We start from the raw sequence: 16246 nt of genomic DNA, 5'->3' as shown, positions 1-16246 counted from the left end.
CAGACTCTTGGATCTGGATCGCAAAAGATTGAAACCCGCTGCTATGAAGAGTGCTTTGGAACTTTGTGTGATGCAACTCGTTTGAACCTTTTCCACTGTTTTTTTTTTTTTTTTTTTTTTTTTTTCTCATCCAAAATATTGCAAAAAATATTTGTTTTACAGCACAACGGTACATTCTTCCATGGCTGTTCAAATGTGAAATGCAAAATGTCACTGTTCTTTTTGTGATCATTATAGGGTCTAATTTAGTCTGTTTCTCTGGACAATGATTTGATTGGAGCTGATTGGATTTGCTGCCACAGCTACAGCCCATCTCCCCCTCTGTGTGTCGGTGTGGTTAATGGTGCCTTTCTAAAGGCTTTATTAGAAGTAATTTGCTGCAGCAAGCGCTGACTGATATCTGGGCCATGACCCTGTCTCTCACTTGAAGGGTATAAGAGGGAGTCGCAGTCACACTGGCAGTGGCAGGCCCTGCTCTCCTTCCACAGATTAGACTCTTTGAGCTTTGCACTGAATACATTGTACAGCACTGGACATGGAATGAGAGGGCGAATGGAATGACAATGCTCAGTGATTCAAAGCAGAAATGTCTTTAGGCATCATCGATTTCCTATAAGCACATCTCTGGCCCTAAATAATCCAGGATTTTCAAGAGGAAAATTAACAACTGCATAAAACATTGACATGCGCAACTGTAAGTCAGTTGCCCGTGCAAGGTATTGATGCTGAGTTTAAGGCAAGAAGCATGACACAAGCCATTACATCATCATCACCACATCAATCAATTCTTTCATCACCACCAATATCAACATCATGACTGACAAACAACCATAACCTTGGCTCCCAGTCTTGCAGCCCTGAGGAGGGAGAAAGGAGGCCTTCTGTCTGTTTTTCTTGGCAGCAGTGAGACTGAGGCAGTGGTCAGAATAGCAGCCATATATCTGTCCGTAGTGATTTCACGTGCTGGCTCAGTCAAAGCCAGAGTTTCCATAACTTCTTTGATCGTAAAAGGAGAATATGAACATCATACATATCTGTCAGGGATGATTTCTCTTTCTTATCTGTCACCTACTTTAAAAAACAAAACAAAACAAAACAAAACAAAAACATGTAAATCAGTAAGTGCTGACTCTATTGGTGTTTTCACAGTTGTTGAAAATCAGTATCAGTGCACCAATATAACAAACAAACAACAAATATCTTTGGTGCAAATATTGCAGGAATTTTCCTATATATTTTTCTAGTATTTATAACGCTAGAAGTTAATAAGATGCTTTATATTTATCTTGAGTCTCTGGGTGTTTCCATGGACGCTGACAGTGCCTCATGATAATGCAGCTACATATATGTATAACTATATCTCTATATGTGCATAATTTGTATTGAATTATGAAACACCCACACTGAATGTGTTAGATAGCATGGTACACACTGAGGGGTTGATTCCTGAAGAATGGATTGCGGCTGCTGATAGCTCCATGAATTGTGCATCACTGGCAGCCGCTATCTGCCCCTTAGCTACGTCTGATTCACGAAAGACGTTGTTCTGATGATTTTACAGCATAAAGACGCCCATTAAGTTTTGCAGCTGAGTGCAGTTTTCCTGCGTTTTGCATCTGATTGCAGTTCATGTGGCAAAGTATAAATGTTACCTTTGCGCCAAGGACACAGTGGGCAGGACAGTGTCAGGTATTGCTTAGCATCTCTTGGTGGCAGGCTCGTTGTCATCCTTGATGTCATCGAGTGTAGCAAGAAATGTGTGACGTGGCAAGCTGTATCTGCAAATATTTTCGGTTGCAATGAAATCCAAAACGGATATTCTCCTTTGAAATATCCGCTCTCGAGTACATTTGGCATGACAGTGCCTTTGCTTGATTGGGCTACAATCTCTGCTGCCATGATCACTGGAAAGTCTGGATGTGACATCGCGTATAAATGTACTTCAGTCACCAACAACTCTCCTAAGACATTCATAATTTCACTCTAACTGCGTGTAGCCATTAGTACTGGTCTTTGTGAATTGGACTGTGTTTGCAGTGAGGCTTATTTGCACATAAAGGGGCCAATTTTGAGCCAAATGTATGCCTATTACCTCATTTAAATACATGCAAATAGTGAAGGCACACCGTGACACTATTTGCTTGGCAGCGGTTTGAGCTGCATTTCAGCCTTTTGTGGGTGCTTTGTAAATTACACAGTTTCTTCTTGTCTTATTTGTGCAAGTTTAGCATCTGCAGAAGCTGCACAACCCTTTTGTGAATTCACTCCTGAGACTGATACAGTATTCACTGGTTGAAAGTGACGTGTGACAGGACATTAAGCCCCTCACTGGGAGGAAGGCCTAGAGGTAGATAGTGGAGCCCCCTAGAGTTGACAACGCCTGCGACACTCCTTGTTTACACAAGCTTCACACTGGGTTGCAAATATGCCACACAGACGCAAATCTGAGCTTTGTGCATGCCACTGCTATGGAAGACAAAATGGTGGCTACAATATATGACACAAGATCCCGATGTTTGATTTTTGATCAGGATGATGTTCTTTGTAATGTGTCCTATTTTGACCAAACTGCATAGCCTATTAAAGCTCTATGGTTCATTGAGAAATACAGCTTTGACTTTTGTAGCAAATGGGACTTTGAGTGTGGCTAAGGGGGATGTAGCCAAATGCAGGACAATTCTTGAGGAAAAGCTTTTTCAATCTGCAACAGACTTGAGATTGGGGTGGAGCTTTACCTTCCAGCAGGACAGTGACCCTGAGCCTACAGCCAGAGCGACACTGGAGTGGTTTAAGGCAAACAGTGGTAACATCTTACAATGGCCCAGTCAAAGCCCAGACCTCAATCCACCGAGGACTTGAAAATTGTCCCTGTCGAATCGGACAGAGCTTGAGCTGTTTTGCCAAGAAGAACGGGAAAAAACTATAGACTCTTGATATGCAAAGCTGGTAGAGACAATCCCCAAAAGACCTGCTGCTGTAATTGCAGCTCTAGATGGTAACTGAACTGCACATGCATCCAACAGATGTCTGCTTCTCTGTCTTATGTCACAACAAAAAAAAAATATTTTGTAGTAGTAATAGTGAATCCATGTTATCTTTGGAAATTTTGGCACAAAATTTGAGCTATCAGCAGCTTCAATCCACAATGCAATGCCAAGTTGTCATATGTACAGCTGCCTACTTTTCATTATCTGTGGGTGACGCACATTGCATGTAATGCTGTGTGAACTGAATATGTGTGAAATTAAGCAGGAAAACATGGCTCCCTTCGCATGAATCTCTCATCAGCTCACTGTCGTCTTCAGCCCCGGGTTCTGTAGGCGCTTATTTCAGTGCAAGCCGTCAGGTTACATGTGAATTAAAATGATTTCAATCATTTTGAAGGCTTTGTTACTGCATGTCAGGAGTGTCAGGAGAGTGGGTCTGGAAATGTTCAAATAATTCAGTCAATTCTTTTCACCCGTGGCACATGTAGTCACAGAGCCATGGTTGGAATACAATATATTGGAGCGGATGGGAATTATCATTCTACAGCCGGAAGCAGTTTTCAGTGTATCAAACGTAGAAGTGAAGCACACTCACAGAGTCTCTGAGCACTCATGTGAATGTCAGTGGTAATGACTTTGGAGAAGGGGACATCTGTGGCAATAGGATGACTGAAGATTAAATGTTTACAGATTCTCAAAAGGGACGATTGCCACACGGCATCAAAATTATTCATGCATGTGGAATTTGCGGAATGTTCCACAACACATTTTCCAAAACTGCCCCCCAGAGATGGAACTTGATCTGTCTGAAACAAACAGCGAGGCTCAAAACTTTTATTCTGATTTATGAATCTGTTATTTTAAGGCGGACATCCTGAGCAGCATTTGGGACTGATCAGGTAAAGACATATGTGCAGCACATTGACGACCTCCAGCAGAATCTCCATCTGATGATAATATTGGCCTTGGCCTCTTCTTTTCTGCTCGGATGAATACCATGCACAGCTTACCATGGCCCTGTGCTTTTTAGCTACTGTAGCTCTAGCTGATGGAGGGCTCTGCTGGTGTGTAATCTGAAAATCACAGGTTTGACCACGGGTAGGATCTATTTTGCAGAAGAATTCTTAAATATTATAGTAAAGATAGATACTTTATTCGTCCCGCAGGAAATTCGCAGTTTTTCAGCAGTATCCACAGATTACAGATTAAATAAATCAATTAAAAAAGATAAAAAATAAAAAATAAAAAAAATAAAGAATAAGATCCAAGTACAACAGAATAAGATCTGAGTACAACAGAATAAGATCTAAGTACAACCCAGTGTGCAAAAAGCAATGTGCAACAAAAAAAACCAGAAAAAACCGTGTGCATGGGTGTATAAAATGTGCATAGAGGTAGGTCAATGTGCAAATTTAGAAGAAATATACAGTATACACATGATAAATAGCAGTAAGCAATATAAACACTATAAACAAGGATTATAAAAAAAAAGAAATATGAACAATTTAAACAGAAGTATTAACAATTTAAACAGCAGTGTAGTCGCTTCTGTAAATGCGTTTCCACCAACTCTTTGTTATGCGCATTTTGCCATATTGAATAAAAAATGCTTGACGGAAATGGCAAATGTAGAGTAAAAACATACAGAAGCGACTACAAGTTTTTATTCAGTAAAAATAAATGTGATACTCTCCGATGGAAATGCATTTACTAAAGAATGGATTTAACTCCATGACTGGCTGACCTCAGACACAGCTGCGGTCATGGCAGATGGTGGTAACATCAACAGGAACAGGTGGGCTTAAATGTCCCATATATGCAAAGAATGGAAGGGTGATATTGGACAGCAAACAGCAGCACAATGGGATGATTAATCAAAGGTTGGAAGTGTAAGTGCAAAAATGCTCCTTTGCAAAACCAGGCACAGACATGGAGGCAGCAAGAAAGCTGGTGGCTTGTCATTTCCACACACAGGTTACTATTCCTCATTCTCTTAAACAGATGTTTGTTTGTTTGTTTGTTTTTGTGGTTATGGAGTTGGAAGGGGCTTATGTTTCTGCTCTTTTTTGTCTGTCTCTTTTTGTCAGCAGAATATCTCAAAAAGTTAAAAATGGATTTGCATTTTGGAAAGGTTTATCACAGCCCAAGAAAGACCAGATTAAGCTTTCGTGCTGATAGGTTGAAATGTGGCACGGCAGTGGGCGTCGACAATCACAAAAAGGCGTATAGCATCCAAATGGACTCACATAACATGGGAAGACATTGTGGAAAGGCTGATCATAAGTCACAGAGGAGCAGATTAACTTCTCAGGCCTATCACAAAAGGTGCATAACTTCAAAATGGATTCACATTGCATGACAAACCTTTGTGGAGAGCTTGGGTGAGAAAGAGCTGATTAACCTTTCACACCAATTGGCTAAAAGAAAGTGTGGTGGTGGGCGTGGCCTATCACAAAAATGGGCTTAACTCCAGCAACAGAAATCCTCTCTAAATCAACCACACACACATAACTCTCTAATCTTTGAATATATTCAAGAAAAAGCATTTCCTTCAACTAAAAGCATGAAAAGCATTGACAAAAGTTTGACCTCTATGACCTCTGACCCCTCTGGTCAAACCAAAATACTGGGTGTTTCCATACGATATGAAAATATGAATTCCTACATATACGCTGTGAAATATGATGAATACAAACTTAAACTCCCACTCTACCACATCAAAAAAAACTGATTGCATATGTGTTGCTGCTGTGTGGGCCTGGCAGCCACTCCTCTGATGATATGTGTTTGTGTTTGTGTGTGTAGGCATAACCCAACCCATCTAATTCTCCCAATGCGCCCAAGTACGGGCGTCCAAGTATGCTGTGCATTTGTCGGCTTGTGTACCCGAATGTGCGTTTCTAAATATGTACATGTCTGAGGGTGCCTGCATATATATATGTGTGTGTGTGTGTGTGTGTGTGTGCCTGTACCTCCTGATGTTGCTGTGTGAATGATTCAGAGATGTCAAGTGAGCTCATGAATAATAAACAGGACACGCATTCTGCTGTGAATATTTCATGGCGCGTGAAAGTGAGCAGAAATGCTCGGCGGAGTTGGGCATCGACCAGTAGATCCTAAAAGAAAGGACAGATGGATGGATGGATGGATGGATGGATGGATGGATGAACGGCTGGACAGATGGACAAAAGAGTAGAGAGAGGAGAAAGGAAAGGAGTGGGTGGTGGAGAAGACGAGGAGAGGAGGATGGAGCGAGCAGGAGGAGGAAAATGATTGCGAGGTGAGGAGAAACAGCAGTGTGACTCGTCACCAGGGGAATGAGACAGAAAACAGATTGAAGAAGAGGGGAGTGTGATGCTACATTAACCCCCCTACACACACACACACACACACACCCCTCCACCAACCCCAACACAACGCAGGGTCTTTGCCACCTGGGGTGAGAAAATGTAAAGGCGGCCATGGGAAAAAAAAAAAAAAAAAAAAAAACTAAATTGGGAGAGCTGAACAAGAAAGCAGGTTGATAGATATATAAAGAGAGTGAGAGAATGCCTTTGGAGACAGTACATAGCTCAGGGTGTTTGTGTCTGTTTATATTTCAAGTAACTGCCTGCTCTGGCCCATTAAATATATGATGCTACCTGGCTAAGGAGTCCGTGTGTGTGTGTCAACAGCGGTTCAGCTCTGCCGGGAACTATGGAGGGGCTAATGGGCTACTGACAGAGAATATGAGAGGAGAGAGGGAAGACTGAAGCGGCTCTGCGAGCGCGCCGTCGCACTTTACATAAGTACCGAATCAAGCTCATTTTCTTTTTTTTTTTTTTCCCACTGTTGTGGATTCTGCTCCTAGTCAAGAGCACTGTGCTCAGAGCAGAAAATTCAATTCAAAAACCTTTTTTTTTTTTTTTTTTTTTTCGCATCATGGTTCCCCTCTCTAAATAAAAATAATTGAGGTGGATCCCCTACGATGCCGCTCGTTGCCCACAGTCTCTGTGTGAAGCAGTGAAGCAGACTCTCCTTAGCTTGTCATAAAGCTTTGTTTCATCGATCCTCCGCCGTCCCGCTCCATATCCTCGGGGACCTAATGCTGCCTGCAGTGTGTGCGCGCGCACGTGTGTGTGTGTGTGTGTGTGCGTAAGTGGCGGTGTACCAAGGCTCTGCATGCTTGTGCCGGTGTATAAAATCAGACCACAGTCATGCATACATGCCTGTACATTTCTGTGCATGTGCTGTATCTGTTTGTACTGCATCATATAATATGTGACGGGTGCATGTATCATCATTGCACCTTCTGTTCACTGTTGATAATGTGCCAGTGATACACACCGAGCCAATCTGTTAGGAGCCCTGCAGCCACCGTAAATATGTTTACCAAGTGCATTTTTTTTTTTTGTCTAATCATCGAATGTAGTATCAAGATTTATTATTACAGTGCAAAAGCGCACGTTTAGGGCCGGACTGAAAGTGTCCCTGAACTACATGAAGTGGTGTGTAGCCGTTAATGAAAATGCATTGATATGATTGTATCTCAATTAAGCGGGGTGTGTTGTGGGGCTAAGTTGATTTCCTGGTGTCAGATTTGAATAATGGTGATTACTGCAAAGTGGGCTGGGCTGACAGGGAGTTTGAGAGAGAAAGACAGAGAGAGAGAGAGTGCAAGAGAGTGAGAGAGAGAGAGGGACGTGCCCTGGATACTGAACACTGTGCGTTACACTGTGGCACGTTCAATTCTACATCGTACAGCCTGGAAAAGATACAGCACGCTCGAAATGAAAAGGATTTTAAATAGTACCAGAAAATGTTTCTTTAAGGGATAGTTCACTCGTTTTGAAAAATGTGATATTATTTCTCCTCTTTAAGAGGATTACAGCTGTTATTTTTAAGAACATAAGCCTGGGGGAGGGAGTCCACCTCAATGGCAGGAGGCTCCAATTAGCATGTGGAGCCTCCAGCCAGTATCCAGCACTCAGTAACAATGAGAGGAAGATAGCACCACTTCTGTCCTACGGAATAGTGGGGGAGTTTATCAAAATGGGTGAATTATCCCTTTAAACCATTGCAAAACCCTTTATGGTTCTGGAAAGAGTGATCTAAGAATTCATGAAATGCTTCAAAACGTGAAAAACTTCAGTGGGTTCTTTACCTTTTTTCTTCTCTTGTTTTCAAAATTTGGACATTGCCCACATCTATGCACATTGTATACATCAATGCACACTTTTTTTTTTTTTAATCATCTATTTATCATCTGGGTGCTATTTATTTATTTATCATGTGTTTATACTGTAAATTTGCACATTGCCCTCATCTATGCACATTGTATACACCGATGCACACTGGTTTTACTGGTTTTATTGGTTTTTTGCGCATTGTTTTTTTTGTTTTTTTTTTTTTTGCACATTGGGTACTTAGATCTTTAGATCTCGAGGGTCATCTTTTATTCTTTATTTTTGATTTACTTAATCTTGTACTCTGTGGATACTGCTGAAAACTGTGAATTTCCTTCGGGATGAATAAAGTATCTATCCATCTATCACTCATTAGAGGGACCAAAGAAAGTTCTTTCTCTGTGTCCAAGAAGATAAACACTCGAGCCATGTTGCAGTAGAAAATGACAGCCGTATGCCAACTTCACACAGAGATTTAGTGCACAGTCAATCGTTCATAAAGCAAAACTGTACTACGGAGCGGTGACGAGCAACATTTTCCTATCATCCTGGTATGTTGCAAAAGATCGAAATAATATATTAGCCTAAATTTGTTAGACAAACTGAGAGCTTAGTTGCTCTTTACAGCTTTGATTTATGCAGGGAAAGTTGACTGAGCTCCATGCTCTTTCTAAGCAACAGCCCATCCACTTGCAAACATTCACACTCGGTGCTGTCCAGTACAAACACAGTCTTCTGCTGCCGGCCAGTGGAAGCTGCCCATGGGAGCTTCCAGTGGCAGTTATTAGATCACTGGCCTACTTAGCTTCTATTGCTCAAGGGCTCATTGACCGTAAGTCCTGAGGGACGGGAGGGTCTAGAGAATCAAACTAACAAGGTTGTAGGTTGCCACAACCTCCTCTCACCTCCAGGCTTCTTCTGCATATATGGAAAGCATGGAATGAAACCCAATAGGACAAAAATGAACATTCAGAGTTTTTGGACCCGGTCTACAGAAATGTTTCTCATTAGTAAAGAGAGAAGCAGGTCACTGAATGTAAAAAAAAATTTTTCCAGCATGTGCGTAATGCTACACGAGCGCAGCACGAACACTAGTGCATGCTGCGATGTGATAAGTACGCCTCTGCACATTTTGTTGATTTGTCTCTACTTGGTGAGCCTGCTGACTGGCTGCTCCCCTAGAATCGAGTTTTTTTTCACTCAAATGAGAGGGACGTCCCGACTTTGTCAAGCTGTGAAAATGAATGCTGACATGTGGTTTGTGTCTGAAAATGGATTTAAACAATGCCACAGCAATAAAAATACAGAATTGGCAAAAAGGTTTCATGAAATCGGAAAATTGTTGCAACAAAAACACACCTGCTGACTATTGAGGTGGAAATTTAAATGGAAACAAATAACTGCTTTATGCTCTGGAAAAAAAAACTCCTGAGTGTGTTTTTAAGCCGTGCCAAGACAACAGCGTTCACATTATCCAAGTCTATAAAAGAAATGATCACAATGGGCACTTGTGAGTGCAAGAGCGCTGTTGCCCAGCCTGACCTTTTATAATAATTTATATGGATCAAGCAGAGTTCTGGCACGTCAAAGAGGGAAATATGGGATTTGTTCAGAGCCATCAAGCACTGTCAGTCTGGTGATGTGATGATGTTTTCCATGTGGTCACGGCCATGTGCAGAATTATGGGGCAGTGTAGGGGTTGCAAGAACATAATTAAGGAGAAAGTCGAAGGGCTGAAGGGCCAGTCCTTAACTACCACCATAAAATGCATAAGCATGTACATATGTGTGTGTAAGCACGTGTGTGTGGGTGTGGGTGTGTGTGTGTGTGTGTGTGTGTGTGTGTGTGTGTTTGAGTTCAGGGTGCCCTGCTGTTCTGTGTGTTTTTAAAAGATCAGAGACTGCTGCTGGGAAGCTGTGTCAGTGTAAATGAGTCAAAGACTGGGCTAATGTGTGTGTGTGTGTGTGTGTGTGTGTGTGTGTGTGTGTGTGCGTGTGTGTGTGTGTGTGTGTGTATCTGCATGCATGTTCTAAGAGGCTTTCTCAGTTGGAAAGTCAGCTGGGATAGCAACTTTAATACTTAATTAACCAAAGATTTCTTGGGCTATGCGTCTTCCCTCAGCTTGACAAAGCATAATCACCACTCAAAAGGAATATTTTTCTTTTAGATGGTTTTTTTTTTTTTTTTTTTAACAATCATCCCGACTCTAAACTTTTTTTTTTTTCCTCAGGTGGGATGTGATTCTCTGTCCTACTGGATGATTCCATCTCTTCATCCATCCATCAGTCCATCCCTCCACCCTGCCACCCAGAGGAAGGATCTGATGAGAGGAGTGCAGAGGGCGGAGAGAAGGAAAGACCTGCTATGGCCAGCAGTACGTCACAAAGTTATGATGAAATCAATCAATCAATCAATCAATCAAACTTTATTTATAGAGCACTTTTCATGTCAAAGGAGCAGCCCAAAGTGCTTTACATAAAAACACATAAAAACAATAAAAACAATACAACAAACAATAGACACAAGATATACCCCCCCCTTCTCCCACACATAAATACACACACACACACACACACACACACACACACACAAATTTAAAAACACTAAGGAATTAAAAACACTGAGGAAACGCTATCCTACACTCGCCACTTCGAAGTGAGGAAACACTAGAGAGAAGCTAATCCACATTAAAGATTAAAATTCAGTAAATATCAATAAAAATTAAAATAAAAAAATAAAAGTAAATAAAATACATACAATTCAGTTAAAAGCAAGACTAAAATGGTAAAATAATCAAATAAATAAATTCAATTGAAAACCAGTCTGAAAAAGGTAAAATAAATAAACAGACAAGTAAATAATAAAATAAATAAAATTCAGTTAAAAACCAGACTAAAAGGTCAAAAATAATAAATAAATAAAAAATTCGTAAAATAACATTTAATTAAAAGCCATACTAAAAAATGTTCTCCAGTTCATCTTTTCACAGAGAAGCCAAGCTGAAAATAGCAATTTGTCATCCAAATCGCCAGACTAACATTTGGTTCCAAACATTCAGATTCACTCCACAGTGGAGACACAGCACATACTGACCTACAGTATCTCCCCATTAGTATACCTACCTACCTATTAGTATATCCTCCTCCTCAGTAGTATCTACACTTCTTCTCCTACCACACTGCCACTGTTTCCATCTCACGTCCTTTTGCTCTTCTCTCCTGTAGCAGCTGATGGTGTAGGGAGTCTGGGTGCTGAACAGAACCACCTGAATGTTCCTGTTGCTGACCATGGGGCCTGGGCCACAGCCATGAACAACCTGGGCATCGTGCCAATGGGCCTCAGCGGGCAGCAGTTGGTTTCCGGTAGGTCTCTAAACGTAAAGCAAAACTGAGCTTCGGTAGAGAGTTGGGTTGTATAGTTGGGTGTTCTATGAGTCCACATGGTGGTGAAATCTCCTCATGAGTTGCTCTGGGCTCCCCTAGGCTGATAATCCACAATCCTGGATTTCTATTTGTGATGTGAGGCTGGTATGTGTAAAAGTTACCTGCCAGATCTACTTTCCAGTTCAAATAGGAAAATAACAGGAAGAGAGCCATTTAATTTCCTCAGAATATTGGAACCAAGACTTGTTTTTTTTGTTTTGTTTTGTTTTTTTCTATTGGCATGATTTGCTTTGTTGGCGATGGTTTCTGTGCTACAAGTGTTATTTTAGGAGCTGATTTGCAATGGAAGTGAATGGAGAGATACAGGTTTGTGGATTAGCCGCCCAGAGGAGCACAAAGCAGCTAATGAGGAGATTTCACCACCATGTGGACTCATATAACACCCAGGGAACTATACAACCCAACACTCTACCATTAAGACTGCACAGTTTCACTCACTTCCTGTAGCACACTCTTTTCCTCCTGCTTTGCTTGGCAACCACTTTGTCTTTGACACGTTCATAAATTTTCCTGATGTTTCAACGGGCCTACCACTCACAACATAAAGTGCCCTCACCCATGCATCTACACATAGGCCTATGCACACCCACACTCACATAAATACTCACTCACCCACCTACACACACATTCTCACAGTGAGACCAAAGGGTTTTGGCTGACAGTGTGTATGTCACTGGGTTTTTCAAACACTCCAGACATGTTTTGCTGGGTAAGGCCGGCCAGATAAGACACAAAAACTAGACGCACACACGCACATCAGAACTCTACTCACCTTCACTACACATTCCACCTTCAAATGATGGCTTTAGACCCACAACATTTCACACACTCATCATCCATCTTAGCAGCGACAGAATTATGGCTGAAACTTTTGGCTTCAAGTTGCCCACTCAACAGTTCAGTTACCAAAAAGCACCAGCAGTCATTAGAAGAGAAGAGACTGGGTATTCAAGTCCATAGACAAAAGTAATTCCCTGCGCACGCTGGCAGTAAATGTACCTCTGAGACAACGGGGCTGGAGATAGATAGATAGATAGATAGATAGATAGATAGATAGATAGATAGATAGATAGATAGATAGATAGATATACTTTATTGATCCCAACCAAGGAAATTCTGGTGTTCCAGCAGCAACAGTAGAAACATATAATAAAGTTAAATAAAACAGAATAAAGGTTAAATATTTACAATAAAGACTATAAAGACTAACTAAATATTTGCAATAAAGTCTATAAAGACTAAAAACTAAAAATATACAATAAGGGCTAACCTAAGAAAAAGAGATATGGGATGTGAAATATACAGATGGTAATGAATATTAAATGAAATATACAGATGGAATTGAAGTATATACATGATTGTATAGATATAGGGCCCTATCTTGTGCCACCCGCTATCCACTGACACTACCCGCTACCCGCAAATTGCGGATTTAGGAGCTTCCGCTATCCCTAAACGGTATCTTGCGCCACCCGCTACCCGCTATCCTTATGCCGACTCCTGGAGGTGTGTCCGTGGGCGTGTTTCATGCGCTATCCCTAAAGCTGCTATCTTGCTCACACACTTTAGGGATAGCGGATAGCGGGTGGTCCTGACCACCCGCTATCCGCTATCCCTAAAGTTAGGGCTGTTACAAGAGCGCGCCCAGGCTTTTACTCAATCAGTACAACCTTGTGACACGTCCACTTGGACACATGTGGCTCCACCTCCCGAATTAACTCGCCTATAATATAAGATATAATATGTATATAAAGCCAACTTGCTTTAGCCTCAGTAGAAGCCCTGAGAAAATCTACCTCCCTCTCTCCATCGCGGGTTTAGGATTTAGGATTTAGGATAGCGCAGCCTGCCCTTAAAGGCAATGGCACCTGGCACACTGATTGGTTTAACTGGCGTAATGCCCAAAACACGCCTATGCATAATATAGCGGGTAGCGGAGGTGTTTTGCGGATAGCGGGAGATGCACAAGATAGCAACTTTTACGGAGGAACGCCTCTTCCTAAATCCTAAATCCGCAAATAGCGGGTTTAGGGAGTCTGGCGCAAGATAGGGCCCATAGAGTGTTATGGATTCACCCTGCGTAGTCACGTAATGACTCAAATACCTTTTATTTAAATCTTTTCAAATTTGCCGTGCATATTCATGACCCCATGACCTTTCCTGTAATGCCACCATAAGGCCAAACTTTCACGTTTGAGAACGTGATAATTCCAACAGCTTTTATTCAAAACTTCTCGTAGTTGTTGAAAAGGGACATAGTCACAAAGTGTTGTTGACAATTAAGGCCATTTTGGGGATATACCCAGCAGTCACTGACCCACAGCTCATGCTCCCCTGGGCTGCTAATCCACAATACTGTACTGTACTGTACATACATTAATGCAAACAAAGCAGAGTATGTAAATATAGAAAAAAAAAAAAACATGTCCCAATACCAATTTTTCAATGTGTAATTACAATTATTTGTGAAAGTGCTACAAGGTCATTTCTTTCTGGCACAAGGTTACTTGCCGGCTCTACTTTTCAGTTTAAATTGGAAATTGAAAAAAATTGAATTTGAAAATTGCTTAATGTCCTCAAAAAAAAAAAAAAAAAAAAAAAAAAAAAAAAAAAAAAGGGGTGGGGGGTCAGGATTTGTTGTTTTTCATATTGGCATAAAATGCTTTGGTTGTGTTGGTTTACGTGCTACAAGTGTTATTTTGGGAGCTGTTTTCCCACACCATGGAAGTGAATGGAGAGGCAGAAATCCAGTGCTGTAGATTAGCAGCCCAGGGGAGTTCAAAGCAGCTAATAAGGATATTTCACCACCACGTGAACTCACATAACAACCAGGTAACTACACCAGCCAACACTCTACCGAAGCTCAATTTTGCTTTAAGGTCCATACATAAGGTATGAGCTGGCTCATTCTGAACAGGGGCTGTGGGCCCTGCTGGGTGGGATGAAGGTAGCATACAAATGATTTCTGCTTCTCTCGCTCAGTAGTTATTCAGTCAAATTGTAGCTGTGAAGAGCTGAGGCCCATTCTTCCTGTGTGTTGACACGGCAGAGGAGTTATGCATCTCCCCTTTTGACTTCATCAGCATCAGCGTCTTGTTTTCTGAATCACACTGTTCCTGTAAGCTTCAAATGCAGGAGTCTGCTGTATGTTGCAGTGTGCTGACTTTTTCCTCTCAAAAAGCTGGAGGAGCTTTTAAGGCACAGTTTGAAATGGAGATTGAATTTATTGTTTTATTATTAGCGGTATTATTATTTTTCATTTTGAGGTTTGACAGCTGCAGTTTTATTTTTTGCACCTTGCTTTAAACAAAACTAAACAGCATTTTGACAGTGGTGTTTTTTTCTTGAATAACACAAAAACAGAAGAGCTGAGAGACAGAGAGAGAGAGAGAGAGAGAGAGAGAGAGAGAGAGAGAGAGAGAGAGAGAGAGAGAGAGGGAAAGCGGATGGAGAGGTTAAATTTTGAATTTGAGGACAGGAACAATAGGAGAGGAAGCATTTGTTTTCCTCCTAATGGCCTGATTTCATATCTGTCGCAATGCTGACGTTAATAGGGTTGTTATCTGTGTGTGTGTGTGTGTTTGAGAGAGAGGGAGAGTAAGAGAGAGACAGAGAGGGAGAAAGGATGAGAGAACAGAGATTGAGTTCATGTGTATTGTGCATGATTATGTGTGTGTGTGTGAGCGCGTGTGAGTGTGTGTGTGTGTGTGTGTGTCCCTATTGTCCTGCAATTACCATTACAGCAGCACCGCCACCGAGGATAGCGGGAAATTAAGAAATTAGAGGCAAATTAAAATTCATGAGAAGATTTTATATCATGCATATTTATGAAATTGTTATAAGAAGACAGGGAAGGCTCCCATCATTTTCATTCATACTTCAGGCGCTTTAGTTTTATGCAACCAGAGAAGTCACTCTTGTCATGGGTTTGGGCACAGACAGGATTTTAGGTTTTGGGTTAATAGATTCTTTCTGAGAGGAGATGGAAAAAGCCTTTTTTGTTGAGAGAGCTAATGGATCTTGTCTCAAACTGTATGTGTGTGTGTGTGTGTGCTGGAGGAAATAGGGGAAGTGTATAGATCTTTGAAGGTCAATATGGGTGATTGTTTTGCGCTCAAGCTGCTAAGTGATTGTTTTTTTTTTGTTTGTTTTGTTTTAAATTGTCAATTTCCACGCTAAAAAATTAAAAAGACCAAATTTGTATTCATGTCTGGAAAATGTCATGACATTTCATCATATAAGAAGCTAAAACTCTTCAAAGAAACCAGTGCTCATTTTGGCAGCTGATTTAGATTTAGTCTTAGGGCTCTAGTTTCCCGGCGCACCGTTTGGTGCAGCAGGGGGAGGTGCCGACAGATTCAGCTTGGCACAGTGACAGTTTCGTGCCAAAAGGCTTCGCCGAGGTGCGCTCAAAGCTCGCCATCTGAAACCACGTCTACTTTCAGCGCAAGGCGGAGCGGAGCCGGCGCAGTGGAAGTTTGGCTGTCTGGCGCACATCACCAAAACCTCACAATCAGCACAAACGGTGCCAATCTCCTTTGATCTGACATCAGCTGTGACGGGACAGTTGATATGGAGATATATGTATGTGCTGATTGTGATCGTAGCATTGAATAGTGTTTTTTGTATTTATTGCATTGTTCATGTGCCT

At 41.4% G+C, this 16246-nt stretch overlaps 1 protein-coding gene across 1 annotated transcript in view; it reads left to right on the top strand.

Moving 5' to 3' along the window:
- enox1 (ecto-NOX disulfide-thiol exchanger 1) overlaps positions 1-16246 on the top strand; it is a 121449-nt gene that overhangs the window by 57455 nt on the left and 47748 nt on the right. The window contains exons 3-5 of the mRNA XM_030080116.1: positions 10383-10526; positions 11377-11500; positions 14615-14627. Coding sequence (XP_029935976.1) covers positions 10517-10526; positions 11377-11500; positions 14615-14627 — 147 coding nt within the window. The 5' untranslated portion in view covers positions 10383-10516. The remainder of the gene's footprint in view (positions 1-10382; positions 10527-11376; positions 11501-14614; positions 14628-16246) is intronic.

This window comes from Myripristis murdjan, chromosome 21, assembly GCF_902150065.1.
Source record: "Myripristis murdjan chromosome 21, fMyrMur1.1, whole genome shotgun sequence".
Classification (NCBI taxonomy): domain Eukaryota; kingdom Metazoa; phylum Chordata; class Actinopteri; order Holocentriformes; family Holocentridae; genus Myripristis; species Myripristis murdjan.
Note: the sequence above shows the minus strand (reverse complement) of the source record. Positions and strands in the feature narration are given on the sequence as shown.